This window comes from Seriola aureovittata, chromosome 5, assembly GCF_021018895.1.
Source record: "Seriola aureovittata isolate HTS-2021-v1 ecotype China chromosome 5, ASM2101889v1, whole genome shotgun sequence".
Classification (NCBI taxonomy): Eukaryota; Metazoa; Chordata; class Actinopteri; order Carangiformes; family Carangidae; genus Seriola; species Seriola aureovittata.
In genome coordinates this window covers 26359342-26386826 of record NC_079368.1, presented here as the reverse complement: position 1 = coordinate 26386826, position 27485 = coordinate 26359342, and the positions used below count along the sequence as shown (strand labels likewise).

Here is a 27485-nt window from a genome sequence, read left to right as displayed (position 1 = left end):
GTCACCATGGTGATGTCTGAGGTCCTCCCTCATGACTGCTGGATGGAGAACAGGAACAAATGGGGAGCAGCCACTTGGTTTCACAATCCAGTGTTGTGCAGCAGCAAATCAAAACAGTAATTTTGGTGTGTGTGTGTGTTGGAAAGGATTCACTTCTATTCATATCTTCTGTGCACGTGCGCATGTGTGTGTGTGTGTGTGTGTGCGTGTGTGTGCGCGCGCGCATAAATACAGGTTGGTGTACAGGAGGTGCCCCGTCACTGTCTGTTTGCTTAGAGACTCTCAGGCTACAGGTGTGTAGTTGTGGTGGTTCCCAAAACTAAAATAGCTGAACAGTTGGCAGGGGTGGCGGCTATCGATAAAATCCTTCATACAGTGGTGGAAAATAACAATGTATCATTCAAACGCTGTACTTAAGTAAAATTTTGTGATACTTTAATAGTACTGCATTAAGATTTTTGATACATGTTGTGTATGATATCTTTATACTTTGGATACAGGACTTTTACTGGTAACTTAGTTAGGTAAAGGTAGTAATAGCAAAGTGTAAAAACACCAAGGGTTTGTCAAATAATCCATTATACAGCTGCAGCTAATGATTATTTTCACTATTAATTAATACGTCAGTTCCTAATTCTGATTAATTGATTAATCTCTTACACATGCATTTCCTGGAAAATCAATTGACAAACTGTAAATTGATACAGTCAGTGATGAATGATTTATGTATGTTTTGATGTCTGTTAATCCCGCCAATGAAACACCTGACAAATCAGAGATGGTGAAAACACATTGAGAGTGTACATACTTATCAGTAATGGAGTACTGTCAGCAACAGGCTGAGGGTGACACTCTTTGTTGGTTCAGTCATTTAGATGTGAGAGTTGTCACACCTTCAGTCATTAAAGCACAAAAGACAGAAAAAAACATGCCTCTCGGGTGGGGAAGTAACGCCAGCTACACTGTACTTAATGTTTTCCATGGCAGACAGGCTTAACCCCAGACAAAAGGTTGACTATAATTTAAAGGTCCAGTGCAGTTTCACACGCCTAATTGGCCTGTATATTCTCAAGTGTGTCTGATGAATTTCAGAAATGTTTTTACTTCCCCACAGACCTCCTTGGTTTCTGACAGTTGGATATTTTGGTGCTGTCTTTACTTCTCTTTTGCTCAGTGTGGTATAGACAAGAGAAGTTCTGTTCTCGCCGCATAAATGTGCACGTGGCCCCATACACAGCCTAATATTGTTAAATATATATATATATATATATACATAATGACTAATTGACAGAAATCATTTATTTATCCCAAATTCTATGACCATCTGAACACCATGGCTTATAACAGTGATTCTGCTTTACATTTTCTTAGAGAGGGGGTTGACACTTGTTCAGCATAATTATAATGTGATTCTTTTTTTCCAACTTAACATGATTAGTTGGTTGGGAATTTTTTGTCTTGGTAGCTGCCTGAGACATCTTTCCTTGAAAGAAAAGGCTGCAGCTTCTTGGAATTTGAACACAACGATGCTAATTCCTCCAATGTTTTTGAAGCGTTGTGCACATTTGATGTACATGCCATGGATCAGACAATGTCATGGTTTCATGTCTTTAACTGAGATGTTATCGGACGCCAGCTCTTCCGCTTCCCTCAGGGGTTCTAAGAAATCTACTGATGAGACCACGAGAGAGGTCTGACCCACAGCAGCCCTCTGGGGGGAGGGAAAAAGAGGCAAAAGGAGAAACAGAGGAAAAGAGGAGGAAGAGAGGAGCCATGGGAGATAACTTGGCAGGCAGACAGGAGTAGGAATCTGTAAAAGAAGGACAGAGAGGAACGGAAGAGACAAATTAGGGCAGAAAATGGAAGAAAAAGAAAGCTTGTTTCTGGTGACAATGGGGACCTTCTACAACATAGCACACATGTTAGTGTGTGTATGTGTGATGTGACTTGCATGGCACTTGGCCACCCAAACAGCTAAGCCTAAAATCTCAGACTTAAACACACAGACACAAGGCATACAAAAGCTCTTGCGTGTGTGTGCATGCGTTTGTGCAAGCGTTTGGTGGGGGGCACACATGCGTGCCTGTGTGTGTGTGTGTGTGTGTGTGTGTGTGTGTGTGTGTTTGTTTGTGTTTTTTTTTTTTTCTTCCCAGAGCAGCAATAATTAGAGACTGTGTGTATTTGCATGTGTTTACCCCAATGAGCCCCTGTTCTTGTTGTTGGAAGAATGTTGATTATAGGCCTGATTTAGCTGCAGCAGTAAGAGGATGTCGCTCAAAACGTGTGTGATAGTAGGTTGTGTAGTTGGTGTGTGTGTGGTGGGTGGGGTGGGGTGGGGGGTTGTGGGTGTACGATGCGGGATGAGGTCAAGAGTTGTCAAAAGTTGTCCAGTCACATTTGAGAAAAGAAACACACCCTGAATATTTTCTTTTTAGTCACGAGAAGTGTCTCCAGGTTTACATACATATAGAGCTGCAATGGTAAATCAATCAATGGATTAGCCAATGAAATTACATCATTCTCTATTATGATAGTGGATTAATTGTTTCAGTCATCTTTTCAAGTAAGACAAAATGAGCAAACTGAAGACAGCACTTTGGGCTCTAAGAAATTGTGAAAAATATTTTTTCATTTTTTAAATATTTCTTAGACCAAACAGCGAATCAGTTAACTGCAGTAATATTTGTTAGTTGAAGCTCGGCATACGTACACTTAGGCCTACATGAAATAGCTTGTTGTGTGTTTGTTCCTCTGTGTGTGTTTAGTGGAAACAGGAGTCATGTCTAAGTTGAAGTGAAAGTAGGAACACGTTCTCATGCAAAAATACAAAATTTGCACAATGTCACTTCAGGTTATTACAAACATGCGCACAGTTTGCTATCACTGCAGAAATAAAATACCCCCAAAAGAGGATTCTTGGGTGATTTTGGTGTGTCAGGAAGAGGTATTTTGTAAGTGCTAACCCTGGAACTCAATTGGCTCTTCATGAGTCCCAATGTGGAAAAGTTTATAACTCCTGAATTAGCCTTCCAGGAAGTCAGATGCCTGCAGATGATTCACAGCCGATCAGAGTTACTGAAGGAGTCAATTATATCTCACCGCCCCCACCCGCACAACCCCACACACAGTTATGCACACACACACGCAAACATAATATACAGTATTGCAAATCTTAAATACTATCATGCGTCCCACAATTCACAATGAATCAGAAACACATCACGAGTAGTCATGACTCATTCATAAAGTGCTTGTGGAGTTCAGACAGAGCTGTCTGTCGTACTCTCGTACTGGAACATTTGAGTCTTGAATGCTTGAATTGGCTGAATTGTGTTGACTTGACTCGACCGAGTTGTGAATGATGGATTGTTGTTTTCAGCTTTTCAGAAACTAAGCCTGTGCTTAAGGGTTCTAGTAGTAACTTGAGTTCAGCTTTTCATGGTTTTGTAGCTGAGACACATACTTAAACTGTTTAATTATTCAGTGTATGCATATTTAATGTTGTGTAACATGCACTGTCGGCCAGTGTTTATTTTGCCAAGTGTGTGTGCAGGAAAAGGTTTCTGTGTAAGTATTCAGTTTTTGTTTTGTTTTGTTTTTTCATTTTAACAGCATGCACAGTACATTGAACAGAAAACTTTGTAATGGATATTTTTCACTATTTCTTAACATGTTTTGACCTGATTATTAGTCATGTCTTTTTATAATCATGCTGTGATTCACATTCTCACAGCTGAATGGATGATACATTTAATTTTAGATCCTGAAAACTTCTTAGTTCATTTAACTTCTTCTTAGGTATTTGTTCAGATTAAAAACTAATAAACCATTTAACCAAATGAGATAAACATATGTAACCTTTTTACTTGCAATTCTGAATACTTGCGTATTGATAGTAACATATTATTATTATTATTATTATTATTATTATTATTATTATTATTGAGCACTACAGTAATGATCACAATACAGATTTTGTCTATATCACCCACAGCGCTCGGCACACTGCATCAGTTTTTAGACATGGTAGCAGAATGTAATGAAACAACACACAGAAAAAAAGCATTAAATAACAGGTTAGGATTCCCGCTCATTTATGAAGTTGTGACATTTGACTGAGATTGGAATATAGAAATTCGCTCAGCCTGATTTTTCCCAGCCCTGATTGAAATGGTATGTTTGTTTGCTCGAACCTCTAATATAGATCTCATTGTGCATTGTAGTTTGTCAGCTGCAGTGCGAGGCCTGCAGTGTTTGTGATGCCTGACAGTCACCGCTGACCTCATTCCCCTGTAGTCTCAGCTCCCCACACATCGCATCTATGCAGCCAAAGTCAAAACTTCACCTCTCTTTTCATTTTTTGCCTGTCATTATGTCTCTGTGAGCCCTGTATTTTAGTATTTCCTTGACATGCTAGGGTCTGTCTTTGCAGGATAATGATAGACTGCAGGCTGTGCAAAGACATTTTCTATTAGTCGTTGGTAGAATGCCGGACAGCTGGAAGGATGCTTGTTAGTGAGAATTTTACTAGGTTAAAGGGACCCAGTGGATACATAGGATGTTTTCCATTGGATTTTGTATCTAGCTTTTGATACTCATAATCCTTTCTATAGCTGTGCAATTTCCTTCTTATCGTCATAGATCCAGCCCTTCAGTTTTGCTACTTTCCCAACCTACCTCCCTCTCTCTGTTCCCAGACCACAGGAAATAGCCAGAAAGCGGCGGGGCTTTATTTCTGTGCGTCTTAAGAATAGCAGCATTGTGTTGTGCTGGAGCCTGCATTGTTGTGGGAATGTAGGGCCGAGTGGGAGAACACTCTAACCGAAACAAAAACCCTATACTACCGGTCAAAATCTTTACAGTTCTTATTGAAATTTCAGAAGTTCAAGTCCAGTGAGCAAGCTTTCTAAAAACCTTTTGGGGAGAAAAAAAAAAAAAAGTTTAGCTCAACAAAAACAAAAAAAAAATCATGTCAATTTCGTAGAAAACAGGCCTTTTTTTCAGAGATTAAGAAATTTGTTAACTTACAGCTTTCCTGCAGCAATAAATGAAGCCTTGAAACTTAATGCAAATGATTCCTACAGGTTCCCTAGCTTGTGTTGTACAAAGGCAGCGTTGGAACAATGGCTTCTTCAGTTTACAGCTGGTACTACCTCATATTTTCTTTGTTTGTTGAAAACAAAGTGTTGACGTAGTATATGTGTTTCCTAAAGCCACTTTGAATAAGAGCTTCTGCTACACTAAATGCCAAACGTAGAGGATTAAAGGTTGTTCTTGCCCAATAGCTTTGTTTATGTAATGTGGATAGATCAGTATTTTCTCATTTTTATATCACGTGTTACAATGTATCTCTCTAATTCGTCTTATGAAACAACAATGCTGAGTATTTTTTACTTTTAGAAGAGGCTTTGCACAAAAAATTTCCATGACTTTGTAATAAAAAAAAAAACCATTTTATCTATATTTGAAATAGACTGGCTGTGTTTAGTTGCGATGTAGCTGCAGGCTCCTCCTCTCCTGTTTTACCCTGAATCAGCTGATCCTTTCCTCAGGTTATGAGAAGTTAAGGCCAAGGTTATCTCATGTTTCAGCCCTACTTCCTCCTTTACAATATGTTCTTCAATTATGTAAGCTGTGTACGTCTGCTCTGTTTATTATCAAAGCTCTTTCACATCTCACTTCACACAAACAGGAACACTGCGACTCAGTCGATCCCATCCCTGCAACTGCAAATCTTTGTTCATGCAGCTGATCAATCAGGCAGCATATAAAAAAAACAAAAACACTTTTAGATGCACATGGCAGCTTGTCGTACCCAGGTATATAACACAGAGTGAAAGGGATGAATAAAGGTCACACAGCGTCAGTTCATGTTAACTGGTGTGTTGGCTAACAGTGGAGCAGACTGTAATGATTACTTGATCAATGAGTCTATTGACAGGAAATGAATCTGTAACTATTTTGATAATTCATCATCGTAGTCATCGTAGCAATAAGTGGCTCGAGCAGTTCGTATGTCAGGATTTAATGCTCTTCTTTGTCATTCACAAAGGTAAATTGAATATCTTTGTTGTGGGCTGTTGGTCAGAGAAATCTTAGGCAGATTTTTGTTAGCTTTAGCCTTCCCCCCTCTGTTTTCAGTCCTTATGCTAAGCTAAGCTGACAGGCTGTGAGAAAGCAAACATATATATATTTAAATCTTTACAGCCAATTATATTATTTTATCATAAATAAATAAGTATGCATAATAAATATACTGTTGTCACAAACTCACCTACTAAGAAATTAGTCATTTGATTAACCCAACGTAACACTTTTTAATTATCAGTCTTCAGTATCACCTGTCTTCTCCCTGTAGATATTTGCGTACAAGAAGAACTGTTTGATAGGCTGTATATAATGATGTTATCTTATAACTGTAGCTGTCAGCACAAACAAGATTTTGTTACATTCGCAGACTATTTTAAGTAGCAGCTGTTGTACTTGGAGTTTGATATTCTCTTTCCACCCCTGACATAAAGGTGGTGTGTGTGTTTGTGTGTGTGTAGTGTACAATATCTTTGCATGTATGTGCTGGTCGCTGCTTGCCAGGGCAGGGCAGGGCTTCCTGTTGCTGTGATGCTGCCCAGGCAGAGCAGGGATCCTCTGGTCTATGTTCTTCTGCCACCTGGAACTTCACCCACAAACCTGGCGCCATGTCCTCTCCTCTCGCCTTTCTCCCGCTCTGTTTCTCTCACTTCCTGCCTGCCCTCTCATTATCCCTTCATCCCTCTTCCTCTCTGTCCTTCTGACTCTTGTTTTATGTCTCCTCCTCTTCCTTTTTTTTTTGTTTGATTCCCTCACTCCTTTCTGCTTTCTCTCTCTCTCTCTCTCTCTTTTTAATAACCCTCCCACCCCCCACGCTCACACAATCACTTATTCTCTCCCGGCTTTGTAAATTTATCCCTAGCTCTGTGATTCATTCTGTGATTCAGAGAATTAAAATTCAAAGGTGGTAACAAAATCTGTTTTTCATCCCAGACCTTGTGATGCACATGTTGCCACATTTTTTTTTCTAATTTATTTTTTCCACTTCAGTTTTTACGGGAAAAACTGAAGTGTTTGATGTCTGAGAGAGCCTTGATGCCATGCAGATTAATTGAGTCGTAAGCAGTAGATTGGATCCGGCTGATCTCGGTAATAAGGCTGGGGCTATATAAAGGTCAGAAGGATGTGGCTTGCTGTAAATTGCATTTTATGTAATGAGTATGACAATTAGGAGAACATCCTATTTCTATAGTAATGAACAACCAAACGGCGCATGGAGGTGTACATGTGAACACATTCTCCGACGAGTTGCTCACACATGTCTATGTCTTTGTGTGTGCTAGAACAAGAGAAGTGCTCAACTTGTCAGCTAACAGTGAGATGTGCACGCTTGCTGTAAGTATGACTGTAACAACATGGAGGTAGTGTCTGTGACGTCATACATAGTTTTCTGCAAGGGACTCTTGTAGGAGTGGAGGTTGTGTTTACTGCTAGCTGACATCATGTTAGTTGATGTGAGAAAACACAAATTTGAGCACAGGAGCAGAAGGATAGCGGTGTGATTATTTCCAATGTTAATTTGACAATGATTTTCTCACTTAATCAATAAATCATTTGGTCTATAAAACATCAGATAGTGAGAAAAATACACACCACAACGTCCTGGAGTGCATCAGAGCTGTAGGTAAACATTCTTTTCATTACCGATCAATCTGCTGATAGGTTTCTCGAGGGGCCCCAAAATGACATTTTCAAATGGATTTTTTTGTCTGACGGCCTAAAATCCAGAGATTAAGTTTACTATAATGTAAGACGGGAGATGAGAGGAAAAATAAATAAAATCTCACATTGGAGAAGCTACCATCGTCAAATGTGTGGCATTTCAGCCAAAAAATTACTTTAATGATTGATAATCAAAGTAGTTGCTGATTAGTTAGTCAATGGACACATCACTTAGTTGACTAATTATTTCTACCACCAGGTCAATATTTATACACACACTCACCTAAACCCCTTAAAACGCAACATCATCTTTAATAGATTGATAACTGTGAAAATGATAAGGACGAATCATTAATTGGGGTGTTTTCCATATATTTCCTCCCAGTCAAATTTTAACAACCAGACATCTAGTGGTCATTAGAAGTACTGCATCTAGGGCACTTTGGCTCTGGCCGTAGCATGCAGCCATGGTGGTTGTTGCCTTCTATGATTTCATGACCTGAAAGCTCAGAGACCTCTTTTGTGCCTATGTGTGTGTGTGTCCATTGCATCACGCAAGAGCTGTCCCCAACTGGGGACAACAGGGAGCAAACAGTGGTGTGTGAGAGCTGATACCAAGCTCTTGAGATATAAATAGGGCTTCCCAACAACGGGGTTGCCACCAGCAGAACTGATAATTCTCTGTGTTGTATAAGCTTCAGTCTTTGTGTGTCTTTGTAGATTTAAATTTCTTGGTTGTGCACAAAAATGAATGCCATCTCTCCTATGTTTTTTTTTTTTTTTTTTTCTTTTTTTTTTCTTTTTTTAATCTTAAAGATGTAATGATAATGTTTGTGTTTTAGCATTATGGTCCGAGACTTACTGAAGGCGATGCTGGTTTCAGGCGTACTGAAACTAGGCATACTCCTAACTCCATTTCCACGTGGTGTCTTGGCATTTAGTGGGAATGACATACCACAGCATCACACCTTCATCCCGTTCAATGTTATGTTGTGTTACAAATCAGCTCTGTGAGCTGACACAAGTCATGAGGTTTACTCATGCTCGCCAGATCAATTCATGTGTGTCTTTTCACGCATCCTGTTTCCTTCCTGCTTGATTAAAAACTGTTGTAGGCTGTCCCAACTAAAAAGGGAGTTTAGTTCCATTTCTGGTGTCGGAAGCACCAAAGTTATGAGGGAAGGTAAGATGTTGTGCTACTCACTTTTATTGTCTTTGATCCTAATTTGGTATAGGGCTGATATCTTTTTTCACTTTTCAACACATTTAGATCTTAAAATTGATTCTTTAAACTAAACAACTCACATCACAGTTATACTAAGATTTTGAAGTGACTGAGTTGCACAGAAGACAACCTCCCGAATAGTGCATCAGGGTAATTATTAACATTATTGATATCCTGCTGATCAGTTCCTAACTAATCATTAGATAATTGTGTAAAAGCTTTTGGCTAATTTACACAAATACATTCAATTTACTAAGAGTAGACATAGAGAAGAAACAAATCATCACATTTGAGAAGCCGATCGAAGTAGTTTGACTTATGGTTCCTTATTTGGTGGACTGCACAGTGCATGTCAGTGGTTCAGATGAAGAGACTGCTATATTTCTCTGAATGTCAGTCAGTCACAAGCTGCTTTCCTGGCAGACTATTTTTTCCAGCACCTGTCTGACACGTGCATCTGCCCAATAAAGGCAAGTGTTGTAGATGTCGCTCTCTGTTACTGACTGCTATTTTAAACAGTGGCAATTGAGCTGCAGCATTACAGTCATAGTCATAGGTGAGGCATGCAAAACAGCAGCACTTGTTTGGTTAAACAAATTTTTGTTTTCTTGTCAGAAAACCTGCGACTGATGTCGACATCAGCCACAGTTGCTCAGGACAGCAGTTTCTCAGGCTGCTTGTGGTGTTGACGCTGCAGGAAAAAGCTGTGCCAGATTTCTGTAAAGCACATGAGAGAGACGAAGAAAGCAATCAGTGTGCCTGTGCGTGCGTGTGTTTGTGCGTGCGCGCATGTGCGTGTGTCACAGTGAAGAATGTAGGCATTGTAGGGGAAGATGAGGACGAGGAGGGAGTGATGAGTAAGGTGAGGAAGAAAGAAAGAAAGAAAGAAAGAAAGAAAGAAAGAAAGAAAGAAAGGAGGGAGTGCAGGAACTTTGACTCTATTGTGCAGGAAAGTTTTCCATTTGAAATGTCGTGTGTTTGAATTGGCCTCTTTCTTTTGTGTCATCCCCCGCTGATCGTGTCTAGCAAAACAATAATACGATAACAAAGCACCACGTTGAGGTTAGAGATTCTGGATAAGAACAGAGAAGGGAGACACCAAACTGTATTAGCCTCTTTGTTTTCCTTCACAACTGGACTGTGGCTCTGTTAGGCCCTTAGTCAAGGTAACAGTAAAGGAAGCATGAACCCAAACACATCTGGAGATCCTCACACCAGTGGACAGTGAGGATGAAATGAAAGGGAAAACCATGGGAACAGTGACGGCCGAGCCCCCAGAGGGATACATTGAGAGGAAGTGTATGTCTGTATGTGTGTGTGTGTCGCGTGTGCATGTGTGCGTGTGTGTGTGTGTGTGTGTGTGTGTGTGTGTGTTCTGTAGTCAGTCAGTGCTGAGTCATCGCTGGGCTGGCCAGGCAGATAGAAACAGGCTTCTGGGGGGGCCAGCTGCAGGGGCACAAGGGGGCATGCACTGAGCATGCTCTGCAAAGTACAGGAAGGGAATTGGTTGTTGTGACAGGACACATCCAGGAACTTTAGTGACGCAATATTTCACGATGCCAAGTTTTCACTCCCTCATTGACGTATGCGTCCCCTGGTATGTTTGACGATACATAAATTGCAGCAGGCTCGTTGCATGACACAGTCTCAAGAATTCACAGCTTTTCTTCTCTGAATATCGTCGTTTAGGACACGGAGAGGGAGAGAGATGTTAGCCAACAGATAACGAGACATGTTGCTCCATGTTTGGCCCGACCACAGCAGCAACACCCCCCCCCCCCCCCCTTATTTCTTGTGGTTTTCTGTGATCTGTTGGACCACAGTCTGTGACTCCCCCCACACCAACCCACACACACCCGTAAGCATATACATCATACTCATACTTCCTGTATTTTGAATAGACACTTCTCTGCTGCACTGGAGGAAGATGGTATGTACTGTAGGCACATGTTGTAGTGTGAGAATGACAAACCCTTGTTAATACTCCTGAAGATGAAGTCTTACTGTGAGTGTATTCAACTGTTGTTCAGCTTGCTCATTTATGGGAAGCATGTGCACAATAGTGTATAGAAATGAGCTGCAGTTGTTAGGTGTAATGCATGTTTTTATCTTTTGATGTCTGTTGTCAATGTTTTCCTGTCTGTAAGTGTTTCATGGTGAGATATTCTACCTGTCTCTTATGCTTTTCTCCAAATACCATTATCAACCATTATCATCCTATGCAACAAATGTAACTGCAGAATCCTATCATGCCAAAGTTTACAATCAGACAAAGTTATTCTATGTCCCTATATCTCATGATTGGCACATATAAAGGTCAGTGTTTTGCTGCACAGTAGTGTGAAAATCTCGCATCTCTGTGGCTGATTTTACAACACTGTATCATCCACGGGCTTTCTGCGTAAACCAAGAAGCTCCATTCTTGCATCAGCTAAGGCCTGATGACGTTCTTTAGAAATGTGTCTCTCCCACTACTAATCTTCTTTAACCAAGGGGGGACTGTATTTGTGGGTCAGCGGTGTGTGTATATACACACCAAGGAATGGCATAAGGGTGTCTGAAAAGATGAAGCACAGGGTTTGGCTCTTATTGAATACTTAGGAATGCATCCTGTTTCCTCTCTTCAGTGGAACTTATGTGGTTCACTCTTAAAACCACTCACTCATCCGTCTAATTACAAAAGAAGCGAGGAGCTAACCAAGGTGGATGGTTATGAGGATGTGCACTGTTGAAGTACAGAACTGTCTTTCTGCACAGGATGATGATGGGAAACACTACATTTTGATAAATGTTTGACTCTTCTAAATTCATAATTCAGAAAGACAAGCCTACTGAGATGAAACTAACCAGAATACAGTGTATCAGTGTGTAGCCACAGGAGCAGGGAAGTGAAACAAAGCACAGAACAGAGAATAACAAATAGCCGAGACAAACTATTGGAGGCCAAGCTGTCCAAGGTTTATCGAGCACCACCACCTCAATGTATCCAAGGAAAATCTGCTTTAAAAAAATCTGAGAAAAATGACAAGCAAGTGCGTGCAGTACAATGACATATTATAAATAATCGTCAAACCCCATTTGTAAGCAGTTATTCCCTTCACTAGTGAGAATTTTAGCGGAGCAGCAGTGCGTTTTTCTCTGAGGTAAACAAGCCTGGTCTATCATTATCTGCTGAAGGAGACAAATTGATTGAATAAATAGGGTGCAGAGTCCATGTAATGGTCCTGACATAATGAAGTCTTCATTTTGGGGTTTGAGAAGAGAAAAAAAAAGAAAAAAAGCAGAAGGAATATCGAAACAGGTCACATGTAAACACACAAACACACAGATGGCCGAGCAGGCAGTGTGGCTGATTGAGAAATTTTCTAACCGTACTTCCTCTGCCAGGGCCTCATTCAGTGACTGTCCGAATGACTTATTACTGTTTTCATTCATTTCAAATACTTGTATCCATATCGGTGCAATTTGGAACTGATTTAGTCATCTTTACTGATGCAACTACACCTCCCTCTCCTCATTTTCTCTCTTTATTTTATTCACCTCAACTGATTTCCTAAGTCTATAGGTACTCAGAGTGTTTACGCTCTTGATTCAGTTTTTTTTTTTTTTTCCCAAATTGAATGGTTACACATTGTCCTTTGAGTGAACTGTGGCAGTCCTTATCTATTAAGATACTCTATGACTGGTTGATTGCCAGAGATTCTTTGCAGGCCCATGTAATCCAATTTGGGCCGTTTAAGATTGAGTGCAGATAAAATCAGACTTTTGGCTGTTCTTTCTCAATGTTTGAACCGTTTCAAACTTTCAAATATTTCAAAGAAATGCTCTGACTATTTTGCCAGTTCCATCTTTAGTGCTCCAGTTCTTGCTCAACACTCTGCATTATCTTGATTTGCCTCTAATTACATTTCCATATCTCTCCTTTGTTTGTCCCTCAATCATCTCCTCTCTTTTCTTCAAATCGACTCCTTTACCCCCACCTCCTCTACAACCATCAATTTCTCTTTCCCTCTTTCTTTTTCTGTTTCTTTTCAACTTCTTTGTCTCGCAGCAGTGATTCTCAGCCGGTCTGGTTACTGCAATGAATGGTAACACTATCCATCCAGCCAACACCACCACAACAGCAGGAGGAGGCCCTGGCGTGGCAGTGCCCCCGAGAGGCTGGAGGGAGTTCTGCGAGCTGCACGCCATCGCCACAGCCCGGCAGCTGGCTGGACACTACCAGAGCTTCGCCCGAGAGTGGCCACAACATGACGTGCTCCCACCAGAGACCTTTTCCAAGCAGTTCACCGACCTCTTCCAGAAGCACTTCTGCTGCGAGGTCGACAAAGATGGCACTCCGCTCAGCCAGAACACATCCTCTACCGCCACCGGTAGTGCTTCCTCCACATCTCCAGTGGCCCGTCCCCTTCCAACACAGGCTGTGACTGGTCGATCACGGATCAAGTCTTTGTCTGGGGCGCAAGACTATCGGGAGGCGGGCCGGCCAAGTGGAGGAGCTGCTCTGTTTGCTTTGGCTCCACCAAAAGTGGAGCAGGTGGTCGTGAGCCGGGAACAGGAGCAGCCGCTGCGATGTGCTTCGGGAAACTCCTTGTCGGGAAATCCGGTTGTGCTCAGAGGGTCGACTCGCAGCATCGGCAGCGGGTCACTGCTGCTTCACAGCCATAGCAATGAGGAGATCTCTGGCGCAGATCGTCGTCAGGTATCTGAACGGTACTCATCTGACTCCTCAGCCTCCAACCCTGGCCACGCTGATGTCACCCACTTCTCTGTTAGTCAAATCCAGAAGACCGTAAGAAGGATTTTCAAGAAACAGCCGCCCAGCCCCCCCTCATCCCAGGACCTGTCTCCTAGCAGCCCTAACCCCACCAACAACAGCAACAATCCCCAAAATAATGGTGACAGAGTGGGTGGGATTTCCTCCACAAATGAGGACGTGTCATCATCCTCCTCTTCTTCCCACTCATCCTCTTGTCTGAACTCTGAGGGCAACCCCCCAGGTGCTTCAAATTGGTCTGTGGCTGCAGTAGCCTCTCACTTCCTGGATCGTTTACGTTGGTTCCACAGCAGAAGCATGAGGCAGAGGAGGTCAGAGGTGAGCGGCTGCTGTAAGGAGGGCCAACTGAGGTACTTACTGGTGGATGACACTATCTCAGACTCTCAGCCCCGCTGGCAACGCTGCCGCCTGCTGGTCAGGAGGATCAGGGACATTCAAGGAGGAGGAGGAGGAAGTGGAGGAGGTGGAAGAGGTGGAAGAGGAGGAGGGGAGAGGTACCAGTTGGAGCTCTATGATCCTCCAAAGGTAGAAACACATGCTCATATACACATTTCATATCAGTTATATTCATGATTTTTTTCACTCTGACAATCCAGCACATTCACTCATGTCCTTTTTTGGATATTTATTTTAATTGAGGGTTTAACTGAGAGAAGTAATTGCCACTCCAAACAGAATGTGATAACTTGTTGATTGATGTCTAAAAGGGCTCAGGGTAGGTTACAGAGAGGGAGATGGCTATGTTTTGGTTTCAAAGCCTATGTCTGCAGTGTTTTAGGATAATAGCTCAAGCTATAGATTGTCATTGATCCAGAAAACACACTGCACTTATGTCGCATAATCACTGTCTGACACTTTTCCGTTACTGTTGTTCTTGGTACAGCAGATGCTTGCTTTCAGATGACTGTGTTTCACAGGATTGTGTCTGCAGTTCTTGCAACTTTTGAGGTTCTTCTCAGAACTCTGCACAGCACTGAAACATGTAACAGCTGGCAGGTTCCTCACCTCGTGTTTCATATCTGTAGTTTCTGTAGATCTGTTGTTGTTCATCAATAAGATGGAAACCCGCAGAAGCCTTTAAAGGGTTGCTTGATTTCAATTTGCCAGGCTGTGTCACAAGCAAGTTTGCAAGAAAACTGGGTACACGCCCGGGTCAATATCACTAAAACTTTAAGTAATTGCAAATCCTGTCAATTTTTACAATGTTATTTGTTTTTAGACAAAGTCCGAGAAGAATGAATGAAGCCAATTAATTTGAAAAACAGGAATGTTTGACCAATTAAAGCACAATGAAAGATCCATCTTTACAAACCCCTTTCCAACAAAAGTCAGTACACCCTTCATTAGTGAGATTGCATTCTTTTATTTTTGTAATATTTTGTATGTCCACCTTTGATGACAGATTTGATCCTCCTTGGCATGGACGATACCAGTCCTGCACAAATCTGTGGGGAGATGTTCTGCTATTTTTCACAGATGATTCTTTTAAGCTGCTTTTTGCTGAAGGAGTTTGGTTGCTCTACCTTCTACTTTAAAATACCCCAAAGGTTTTCTATTGGATTCAGGTCAGGGGACATACGTGGCCAGGTCACAGTTTTCACTTTACAAACTCAGATTTTTTTGCGGTGTGTTTGGGATCATTGTCATGTTGGAAAATTCCTCCTTGAGACTGGGAGTTTACGTTTTATTCAGTGTTTGGGTAAACAAACTCATGCAGCCCTGTATCAGCATGCTCCCACCTCCGTGTTGGCAGTCACTGTGGTAGTCCTGGCCAGGCCTACAGCAAACATGCTGGACCCCATCTGATCCAAACAAAATTATTTTGGTTCCATCTGACCAAACAATGTGATGCCATTATTAATCAGGCTTCTTTTCATGTTTTTTGGCAAAGTTTAATCCTGTAGTTTTTTGCTGGTTCATGAGCATTGAGTTTCTTCTTGGACTCCATCCGTAGAGACTTCTTGCAGCAGTCTTCACACTTTGTGATCAGTCACTGAAACCCCAATCCCCTCAGATAATCCTTGTGCCAAGTCAGAAGCAATTTCTTTTCAATGCAAGTTTTTTGAAAATTAATTTGAATTGTGCATGGCATAATTTTTCGAGGTTGACCTCAGTCTCCTGTTTTTGGTAGCGTAGCTCTGCCAGCTTTGTGAAATCTCACAATCTGGTGTTTTACTTGTTCAAGCGATATCTTACCATGTGAAGCCATGTTTCATTAGACAGAACCGATGCTAAAAATGAGGAATCTGTGGTGTTCACAGGTTCTTTTATAACCTTGTTCATGCAATTACATTTGATTGGAAATCACAGGTGTACTCAAATTTGTTGCAAGGAGCACAGGTAGACAGACTTTTGTTGCATTAGAGTTGTATTTTGGGGTCCGTATGTCTTGTTAATCATAGATAAGATCAAATGATTAACTTATTGTGAAATGGTACAATTGTAGTGATATTGCACAGGGGTGTACTCAGTTTTGTTGTATACTGTACATACTCTTAAATTAACACACACAAACACACACAGGCACAGCTGTTTTAGTCACAGCCCACACACACACACACACACACACACACACACTCTCACATCTCATTTCTCTGCCTGCATTTGTTTTGTTTTCATAAATGATATTTTGCAGCTTCTAAGAAGCTCCTTTTGTTGTACAGTTTGCCACATGACAAAACACGATAAAAGCTGTGATGACATTTAGCTTTGCCTCGGAAAACTGCGCGTTTTATTGGTGGTTCATCACATCTTTGCCTCCAGTGATTGATTTGATTTTTCAGCTGCAGCTACAATGTGTGCTGCGATGTTGAACATGCTTTGGTGGTAACCAAGCTGAAAGAAAAAAGGAGTGACATTACTGGTCAGAGCTTAGACTAATGAAAACTAATCAGACCATCACGTCTGTTCTTGTGTTGCACACAGAGACACTGTTAAAACTCCATCATTTGTTTCAGAATTTAAAGATTGTGTAAGAGATAGTTTGCCCTTTAGCCTACTTAAAGAAGCTTGAAGAAATGTTACTGTTTGTATTAGTAAATACAGATTTAATCTGTTTGTGCCTCACTGATTACAGTCACACATTTCTTTATATTACACTCATTTTCATGCATTAATGTAGCTCAACATTTGCCCAGTGTGACATTTCAATACGAATTACCTCAAAGAATCTGCAACATTCACGTCTTCTTATAGTCTTTGGTGAGTAGATATGCCTCCTACACGGTTTCCTGTTTGTTTGGGGTTTGCTTCAGCCAGTCATAAGTTTTCTACTTATTATTTCATAATTAATACATCAACTCAACAGTCAGAAAATATGAAATTGTCACATTTATTTAAGTTTGTCTATCTAGTGGCTTGCATTTTGAAGTTAGGAATAAGAGAGATCAGCTTGCTTTCCTCTGACTTTGCTTGACAGCTCATCACAGCACAGCAGGATGTCTTTTTTTTTTTTTTAATTTATATGCATGCTTGGCTCCCCACATTAAACCTCATGGCATAAAACCCTGCAATATTTCCAGATGGGGCCAGCTGCAAGGCTGCATGTGCTTGCACACCCAGTCCCCCAAGATCCCCAAACCAGTAATCAGAGCGGCTCAGTTGACTGCTGTCTAGCCGACTAGCTGACTAGCTGCCGTCATCTATAAGGTCACTGGAAGCAACGTTCACTCTCTTCAGGGTGTGTGCATGTGTGTATTCTGGCACAAACGGGGGTCAGTGAAAAAGATGTTGTGTGTCTGAGTGTGTATGTGCGCTTGCAGTGTTTTTATATTTAGCAGCCCTCAACTCTTCAGCCAGCTGCAGCCCTAACCATGTGCGTGAGGTAATTCAGTTGATGATGGAGCCAGAGCTGTGTGCGAGTGTGGGTGTGTGTTTGAGTGTATGTACACATGTATGCATGTTTGTTCAGAATGGGAAGGCATTGGCAGGATCTGGTTGGCTGATGGCAGTGTTGCTGTAGTTAGCCAACTGCATTGCTGCTCTGACTGCTCTCCCTCTCTCGTGTGTGTGTGTGTGTGTGTGTGTGTGTGTGTCCGCAGTCTTGGCAGGGCAGAGTTAAGGCTCTGAAAATGGCCTTAAAAGGAAGGAGAGCGGCGAACTAGCATGCACACATTTTAGCCTAAACAAGAAAAAGCACATGCATTCAAAAGAAGTCATTTAAATAAACAAAGCCTGAATATGTTGGGGTTGTTGTGTTATACGTTGTGTTGGTATAGTTTAGTTTTTGTGGATGTAAGTTGGGGTTTCACATGTCTGCGGGCTCTTTCTTTAACTTTGCGTGTGTCGGTGTATGAGCATGCACGCCTGCATGCTGCACAAATATCTTGACTGCACAGAAAATAATAATCCATGGATGGTGCTCGTGTGTATTTTTATTTGCATGTCTTTATGCGTGAGAAACAGCAGTAATATCAGTGAGCCCATTTAGCACAAGAGAAGAAGCTGCTGTGAAACTGATAATGTATTCGTGTGAGAAAGCTACATTCAAGGCACACTTGCTAGTTCCTCAGTGTAGGCCTGAAAACGCAATAAACCTAATCTGCTGTCAGATTTCATACAACACATTACATTATCATCGGCTATTTTTATCATGCTGACTTAAAATATTTTTTAAAAAATGTTGAAGGCTGTGAAAGATGCAGCCCCCCTCTGGGCAAGTCTGTTTTGTCCTGTAATTGTAGTTAAAACTGAGGGCAGTTTCACTTCTGTATAATCTAAAGTGTTAGGCCATGTTAAGACTGAAAATAGAAGCACAATATTTAAAAAGCCCAGGCGGGTGTATATATTCTATAAGTAAGGGTGTAAATATGAAATAAGATTGTTGACAAACAGCTGCAAAGATGTCATTACAGTTTTGGTTTGAACTGAAAACAATACAAAAAGCAAACCCTTAAAGAGGTTAGAGCTTCCATCTTTAAGGCCACTATCACTTTACTGCTTCCATTTTTACCTTTATAACACTTTATAGTGATTGTAATGGCCCAGTCCTAAAGCAATTAAATAGTAAACTTAAAGATGTCATAGTGGGATTGGATAGTAATTCTTCACTACAACACTCCACTTGTTGCATTTGTGCATATGATGTATTTGTTTTGCTAGGACGATTAATGACAGGGTATTGTTCATCAGTCCTATAAGCAGGTGTCAGGTCAGTACGTTGTTTTGCAGATGGAATGACAAAATAACAAATGTGATGAGATGTAACACTTGTTTTATTGCAGAAGTGAATCTTGCCATGTCAGCTGAAGTGAGCAGAAGTCTCCATCGTGTCCTCAGTGTTGTCTGAGACTTGAACCTTAAATTCTCTATCTCGTCTCAGTCTTTAACTTTGGCCTTGACTACTTTGATGAGGATAAACTGACAGCTCGACCCCTTCAACAAATTAACAATCCTGGCGTTGGTTTTGGTATTTTGCTTATTTTGTAGTATCTTAATGTGCAGTTCTCCTCAAGTGTTGGAGTTATCTCGTAACCTTGGCCAGCTTTGACTGAGGTATTTGTTTCTTCAACAGCGAGCCCTGCTTTTCTTTTCTCCTGACGTACAGTAGTCAAGGCTACAGACAAGGTTAGCGTCTTGCCAGGAAAATCGTGGTATTCTGTCTTCCAGAGTCGGTTCCCACAGACTGCTGCAGTCTGATGGCGGATATGTTTCCTCAGACCTCCTGTAGACTTCATCTTAATCACACCCCTCTCATCTCATCTCATCTTTGTGTGTGTGTTGGTCCTTTTGCATGTGTTTGTTCCAGCTCTTCTAGACCTAATCTTTCCCACATGGTTTCATTTCATGCTGGTGTGTACATGTGCATACACTATGTATCATGTTGCTCATGGAGTTTGTCCTTCCATGTCAGCCTGTGTTTGTGCTCTCTCCGTACATTCTCACACATGTTTTAATGTATGTTGGCATATATGGTAAAAGCTTCGTCTTCGCCTTTCCGTCCCATCAGGGTCATGTGATACCTTATCTTGAGCCTGCAGTCAAAATAACATAAAAGAATTTCCATTAATGGGCCTTCTTAGAAAGCCGCAAGTGGAATTATGCCCCCATTAAACCAACAGAATTGCTACACAGTTGAAGTCGAAATGCATTTAAATATATATCTTTACGCATGCTTGCATTTACATTTATTTCACTATGTTCTTCTCTCTGCATCTATGCTGTGTTTTTCTTTCAGACCACATTCTGTTTTTTTGTTTTTTTTTCTCTCCCTCTCTCTCTCTCTCTCTCTCTCTCTCTCTTACTGACAGTAAGAGAGAAGTTTGCAACATCAGTGGAAAATACTTTTCCAACAAGCAGACTCTGGTGTCCATCTGTTCTGTGTTACTTGTTGTACTTTAGTTTCTCATATGGCAACATGCAGCGTTAATTTGGCTCTCGTCGCATACCACTACTAAAGCTCTGAACACATGGGCCCCAGTCAGCTGAACCAGAAACAGAATGAAACCGACCAAGAGAGACACAGGAAGCTCAACAACAGGAGGCATGAGAAAGACAGACTGACAGCTGGGTAGCAATGAGGACAGACAGAGTGAGACCAAGGTGTCTGCAGGGCCGTGGCAAGCAAATGAGAGAGTCATTTTTACTTCAAGGTTTCTCGGTTGCACATTTAAAACTGCGTTTTAGCTCTTCAGGTTATTTAGTTGAAAGTTGGACTGAAATGCTAGATTCAAATGACCCAAATCAAATCAATCAAAATACATATTTTCTCAAATCAAGCCATGAAAAGTTTGAAATATCTTCCTCTCTGATTTCTGCTGCTGACCCAGCATGATCAAGGTGAAGTGAATTTGATCTGTGCTGCTGAAAGCCTTTTAAAAATGACATTTCAAAAAACTCTACAACAGTTGCATCTCTCCAGAAACAATGTCCCAGTTCTTGATGAAAATTTGCAGACGCCACTACGCACAGTTTTCACTCAAACTGTTTTCTGGTGGAAAGTCTAGTTGCAGATGATCATGTTATATTTCCACTATGCATATCGGGTAATTGTGTGCTTATTTAAGATTTTTATTTTTATGGCAACCCTGAAGCCTTTATCAACCAAACAGTAATAAAATACTCAACATGTGATTTATTTAAAGGAAATAACTTTGACTGGTATAAAATCAATCATCAGAAAATTACTTCTGTAATGTAAAAGTTGTTGCTTTTCTTTATCTTTTGTGATGGAAAACCAAATAAATTTAGGTTTTGGACTTTTGACTTTGGACTTGTTGTCTTGGGCTTTGTGAGGGCAGTTGTGATCTGACACTTCATGGGCCAAATAACTGAAAAAATAATTGGCAGATTAATTGATAATGACAGTATCATAATTTGCAGTCCTGATAAAATTGAAGTGACATCTGTTGCTTCCAGGTTTGTGTTGCTTTCAATCAAATATAATATTTTGGTCTCCCACAGTGTTATTTGGCCAAACATGCACGTCCTGGAAGTAGAGATCAGTTGTAGAATTCTGTTGCAGAACTTCCAGGTGACCTGTGAGCCAGTATTTAGAGCAGAGACTATCTCTTCAGAGAGAGACAAGACTTTAGTTTCATTTTAAGTCAGAACAGTCTTTGTATCTCACCCGCAAAGTCAAATCTTTTTCTCTTTCCAGGGATTGAGATTCATGAAACCTAGAAATTCTGCCTTGAAGTGACTGACTGAGTCATGTAATAGATACAGATGCGTGTGTTCACAGAATGAATGTGTGTTCACCACAGGTGTGAATATCATGCAACAAATCCATTTTTTTTAACTAGACAGTAAAATTTGGAGAAATGGTAAAGCGTGAGTAGATGTTCTCATGTATGTCTACTGTGTGGTTCATTAAACAGGATTACTTAAACTTTTGTGGCTTTTTTGCACCAAAAGTTCTGCTTTTTAGTTTCCCTCTGCTGTTGACCTGTCTGAACTTGTCTCTCACTTTTTCTAATTTTGCATCACCAGATCTCTGTCTCATACAGTCCAGAGAAAATGGGGGGACGTTTTGAAGGAAAATCGGGATATTGAAACATCTGTAAATCCTCAAGCAGCCAGCCAGTTGGCTCGGAGCTTGAAAATCCCTCTGGAAACAATATCTCCTGTTGGTTGGCATAATGTTGTTGGTATGAAATGTAATGACAGCCCACTGTGGCTTTGTCCTTTTCCTTGAATTTGTCCTGACCTCTGAGCTTGATGAAACAGAGGTCAGCATGGTTGCAAGAGATTCTTGATTTCTCAACAGCCATGTTTGGCACCGGCATACAGGTCCCTAGGGGGGTTGGTTATGCACATATTAGAGGCTGCAACTATTTCCGTACATAGTGAAAAATACTTATCATAAGGTGAAATGGCTTCATGTTTTGTCCAGTCATTGATCCAAAATCCAAGGATATTCAATACAATGATGTCAAAAAGAGAAAAAGCAGCACATGGGCTGAAGCCAGCAAATACATGTCATATTTACTTGACAAGCCTCACCCAATATCAGCTGGAGTTGACTCCAGCCCCCCCACGGCCCTATTAGGATAAGCTGTATAGCTAATGGATGGATGGACGGATGCATTTGCTTGAAAAGAGTTTACAAGTAGCAATTAATAAGTATAAGTAATTAATCAACTAATTGCACTAGTGTACTAATTGCACTATATTGCCCAAATATACCCAGCAATAATAGATAGCCCTTTTCATAGTCTGTATCCAAGTTGTTGATATATGTTGTTAATATTAACCTTCAGCCTGTAGCCACTCCCAATGCAGACCCTAGCATGTGATGGGCTAGCATGTGTGCAAAACGTTTGTTGAAATGTGAAAGGTTTTTCATCCACATGCATCTGTTTTCTAGATCAGCTGACACAGTCTAAAATTAAGACATGGATCATTTATTAACAGTCACATCACCTGAAAGCTCTGTGTTGCACTTTTACAAAATGTGTCTCTTGCGGTGCCTTTATAACTCAGGGGGGTTGGAGGTAACGGTGCCATTGTGAGGTGTTCAGTCACAGCTGAATTCACCATTGTTAAAAACACATACAGTCTTGAAAAATTACATTGAGGTGCTTAGACAAAAGCAGCCACAAAATGGCATATATAAATATGTAAAAAGGGATTATATATAAATTCAATGAAAACACTATGAAAGCATGAAATAATGGGACAGTAATATGAATCAAACAGAACCGGGATCAGTTAAACCTAAATGACACTTAGTGATTAAACGCCTGGATCATGCCACAGCATTCCTCTCTTTTCAGAGTAAGCGTGGTTTGTGTTTATGCTAGTTTCTGTAACCACAATAAAATGGAGGATTTTTTTTTTTTATTTATTTTTTTTTTTTTGGTGGATTTTATTACTGGCCGCTGTCCACTGAGTTTTTGGCACCATTCAGTCTTTTTATATATAATTTAGCATGTTGCTTCTTAATTAAAAATACTCATACACCACACTTGCGTGAAACCGGGTTTAAGGGATTAAGACTGCGTAGAAAAGCAGTGTTTAGTCATAGTCAGCAGTAATGACTCTTGTCAGGAATATGGTGAGTCATAGAGAGATCCTACCAAGTTCAAACTCAGAAATTTCCAAGGAAAGCACTTGGTGTATTTATAACCAAAGGCTCCTAAGAAGTACAAACTCTCAGATGTTGTAGACTGCATACAGGAGATCACTAGATAATCTTTTTTTGTTCAGCTTCTTTCAGCTATGATGAGAATGAGTATGGGTAGACAAAACAAAGACATTTCTTTTACCCCTTTTTTCTTTTATCTTTTCTGGTCTTGATTGTTGGTGTTATGTCCTCTGTTATGATTCATTTACAGATTTGTGCTTGAAAAGCTCTTGTTTTGGGCCGAATCTGTTTATAGACCAGGGGTTTGCCCACACTGCTAGAGCTGCTGGCCTTGACTGGGAATATGCTGTAGGAACATTTTGAGGAAATTAACTGTATCTGACTGACACGTCATTGACAGGTCGCTTCACTTTTGTGAGGGCTTTGAAGCCTGTGCTTTCAGACTAAGTTAGTTAAGCTTTAAAGTTTAATATCTCGGTGTCTTGGATAGCAAGGCCTTATAAATGGACCCACAAGTATGCTGATGCTGTCTAGAAACCAGTGATAACCAGTTCCCTATCCCCCACAGTAACGTGTGCATTAAGTGTCTGCAGTCACGAGTCAAATGGCACTGTGGTTTATTGTGACCAGTGGTTTAAAGGTCGTGGCAGTGAGGATACACGGCTTCTCCATAATCCCACATATGCAATATGGTGGATTGCATAATGGTTTTTGAGTTTTTTAATGAAGAACCAAATTTCAATGTTTCAAGTTGAATTTTTAATGTTTGAGCAAGAAGTTCAACTTGAGTTTTGTAGGATCTGCTGGCTAACCAAAATCCGGTTCGTGTTTTCGGGAAATACACACGTTCTCTTTTTGGAGTCTAAACAGAGAGGTCTGGAGGTCATCGAAAGCAGGCTGTAATCTGGAGAAGACTTGGTTTGTGGTGGGAATGATGGCATATAATAGGGTATCATCAACATAAAAATGTACATTACAGTGCTGAGTTAGAAAATAAATATCATTAATGTACAGAGTGAATAAAAGTGGGCTGAATTTTGAACTTTGGGGGACACTTGTATCAACTGTCTGGGGACTTGGTTTAGCACCATGGGCAACAACAGTTTGAACTCTTATAAAGTTGTAAGCAGTAACTTATCAATTTCACACCGCTTATTTAATAACATGTTGTGGTCAACAGTATCAGAAGCTTTAGACTCATCTACAAAGAGTGCAGCACAGACTTGCAGAAGTTGTTGTTGGTTCCCCTTTTTAGTGCAATTGTTGAGTGGACCTGCTCTTTCATCTAACGAGGAAATTTGAGGGGTAATGGGTGTTAAACCATTCACTCTAGAAAAATGTTGTGGACTTACTTAAGTTGGCGTCCCTCCTTGTATAAGTAAACGGCTTGAGAGCTGTGTCTGTTCTCTCAGCTGTAAGTCCAGGTTTTGCCTTGTCACCAATTTTGTTGGTGAGTGTGTAGCGACAAGATCTGAAAGGGTAGTTGAGCAGTGAAGCGTATACAATTTTGTGAATAAACACATGATGTCGTTTTTTTCCCCGCTTCATCGGATTGTGAAACGTAAATGGTGTATGATGTGTGGGAGTCAGCGCTGCCAAGTCTGACCCCACGATACTCCTTTTGAGTTGAGTGCGACATGCTGCCCCAAGTGAGCATGTTGGGGTCTTGTTCATGAGTACGGAGCAGGAAATTGACAAGCAGATACATGCAGCTGTGTGTTTATATTGCAGACATTAGTTTCCTTTGCAGGGTGTTGGGGCATCTGGAAGAGTGTAATTTCTGCCATTTGCATTGTAAGGAGCTAGTTGAGATGGCTCAGACATCTGGATTTGGATGACTGATCTTGGATGACTCCTGTGGGGCTAATCCAGTCCAACTTGGAGGAGAGGTCCAGGGGTAGACCCAGAATATTCTGGAGGGAAAACACACCCCACCTTGTCTCGGGATGCCTCTGGATCTCCCTAGGAAGAGCTAGAGCATTTAGTTGGGAAGAAAGAGTCAGGGCTACCAGGTACAGATCCTGCATAACTGGGGTGCCAGTAGGAGCTAAATACTTGCTATTAAAACAGAAAATTGAATGAAAAGTAGAGGAAAAGCTAAGAGGTTGTGAACAACAAAGCTTGTAGCAGATACTTCACTACAGCAGGAAGCTTTTCACATCAGTTGCTGCTTTTTATGTTTGTTTAGGTTAATCTAAAGAAGACAGAAAAACTTTGTTCTCATACAGAGTGGAAAACTGTGGGAGGAGTGTTGTGTGTTTCTTTTTTTGTTTTTTTTTGCGTGTGTGTGCTTGTGTGTGAAAAAAATCAAGAGAAACATCTAAAGGAAGTGGAGTGGTTAGAGTCATGTGGTCAAGATGTTTGTCAGATCTCTTCCTTTGCCTCTTTCTAGTTCTGTGTCTTTCTCTGCACAAGGAGTTGCCATGCTGTCTTTGTGGGTCTCTGTCTGCATTAATTAATACAGGTGTTGATCAATACATGGTGTCTCTATGGTGACTATATTTAATTATTCATATATTTCAGATGTGTTTTTTCCCCTGTCATAACCTCTTTGTTGTGTGTGTGTTTGTGTGTTTGTGTGTGTGTGTGTGTGTGTGTGTGTGTGTGTGTGTGTGTGTGTGTTTGTGTGACCTACAACCGCAGTGCTAGTGCACATGACCTTGCTGAGTTGCATGTGGAAAGCCCCCAAAGCAAAGCTGTGCAACACCCTCACCCAACAGTTTTCTCTTGGCCTCTGTTCTTCTTGTTCATCAGGGCCTGTGCGTGTGTGTGTGCGCGCGCGCACACACACACACACACACACACACACACACACACACACACACACACACCCCTCTGCAAACACTATTATTTTACCAAGCCACCATTCTGTCATGGTTTAAGTAATCATAACTGCAGTGAGATAAAGCATGGGAAGTTCTCCTCCAAAATGACGATAAAGTTGAATCAGCACCTCTCTAAAATAATTAAATAAAAGCTGAATCTTATAACTTCCATGAAGGTTGGATTTATTGTAGGGGTACCTAATAAACTGCCAACTGAGTGTATTTTATGTCAGTGCTTCACTCTGTCTCAGAGTTTGTGGGGCCATAAGCAGAATTTTTTATTTGTGATAATTTACTTGTCTGGTTTAGCTTCGGTGGTTGTTTTCATTTGCTTCAGGTTGGCTCTGCTCTAAAATTGTTTCATGACTGCTAAATTTAAAAAAAAAAAAATCTTTTCTGTGTGAATTCATCCTTGCACACATTCTTCTGTTGGTGCTACCATAAAAAGAGCCACATATAGCACACTTACATCGCAGATTTTGCATAATGACAACCACAAGAGTAAACCACAGTTGCATCGTGACATAAAGATCATGTTTGAGGTTTAATATTGAGGGGAGACTGCTAGACAGGATGTCTTCAGCCATTAGTAGCGAACAGGAATGTTAATGGAATGGCCATAAATGGTAAAGATTGCCTTTTGATTATTGTCGATAACTGGATTATTATGTCCATGTTAAATGTTAATAACATTCTTCAGGTATCTCAAGTATCTATAACTTCAGTGGTTAGGTTTGCTCAGTTTCAATCCTGTTTGCCAAAGGTTTTGGTGGAACTATCCCTCTGTTTTGTGTCAGGGTCCCTGCAGGTCTTTACAGTCTTTAAAAGCACTGAGTTCAGTTACCTCAAAAGAAAAGGCCTTAAAGTTTATGAAAAGGGCTGCAGTTTGATTTACAATGGTATTAAATACTTCCTCTTGCCTGCTTTAGGCAGTAATGTTATTTATAAAATGTCTTTGCATGTGTTCAATCCACTGACACAGTTTCAGCACCCTCAGCTACAGTAGCTAGGAAGCTCAACTCATAAGGGGCAAGTCCCAGTTGTGGCAAAAACCTAAATTAGTTTGTTTTCATCTATAGATTTATCAATCATTTTTCTGCTGTTTGTTTATCCAGGTCCAGATCATATTAATTGATTAATTATGAATTATGTGATATAGATGTCGATAAATTTGTGTACTTTAGAGCTGCAGTGATTAGTTGATAGATGAAAATGTGCTCTTTTTCTTTGTTGTATATGACAGTTAATTGAATTAATGTTATTGAAATGTTTTTTTTGTTTCTTTTTTAAACATTTCATAGACTAAATGCTTAAACATGAAGATTAACAATGAAAATAATCCTTACTTGCAGCCCTAATGTACTTGTTAATAAATATTTGTAG

The 27485-nt window shown here is 40.6% G+C and overlaps 1 protein-coding gene across 2 annotated transcripts in view; it reads left to right on the top strand.

Moving 5' to 3' along the window:
• The window catches only part of sh2b3 (SH2B adaptor protein 3), a 56336-nt gene that overhangs the window by 1592 nt on the left and 27259 nt on the right, over positions 1-27485 (top strand). Inside the window, exon 2 of one of the 2 annotated variants that reach the window (XM_056377223.1) lies at positions 13029-14276. In XM_056377223.1, the coding sequence (XP_056233198.1) occupies positions 13056-14276 (1221 nt within the window). In that variant the 5' untranslated portion in view covers positions 13029-13055. Of the gene's footprint in view, positions 1-13025; positions 14277-27485 lie in introns of both variants that reach the window. The other variant, XM_056377224.1, reaches the window with a different exon arrangement.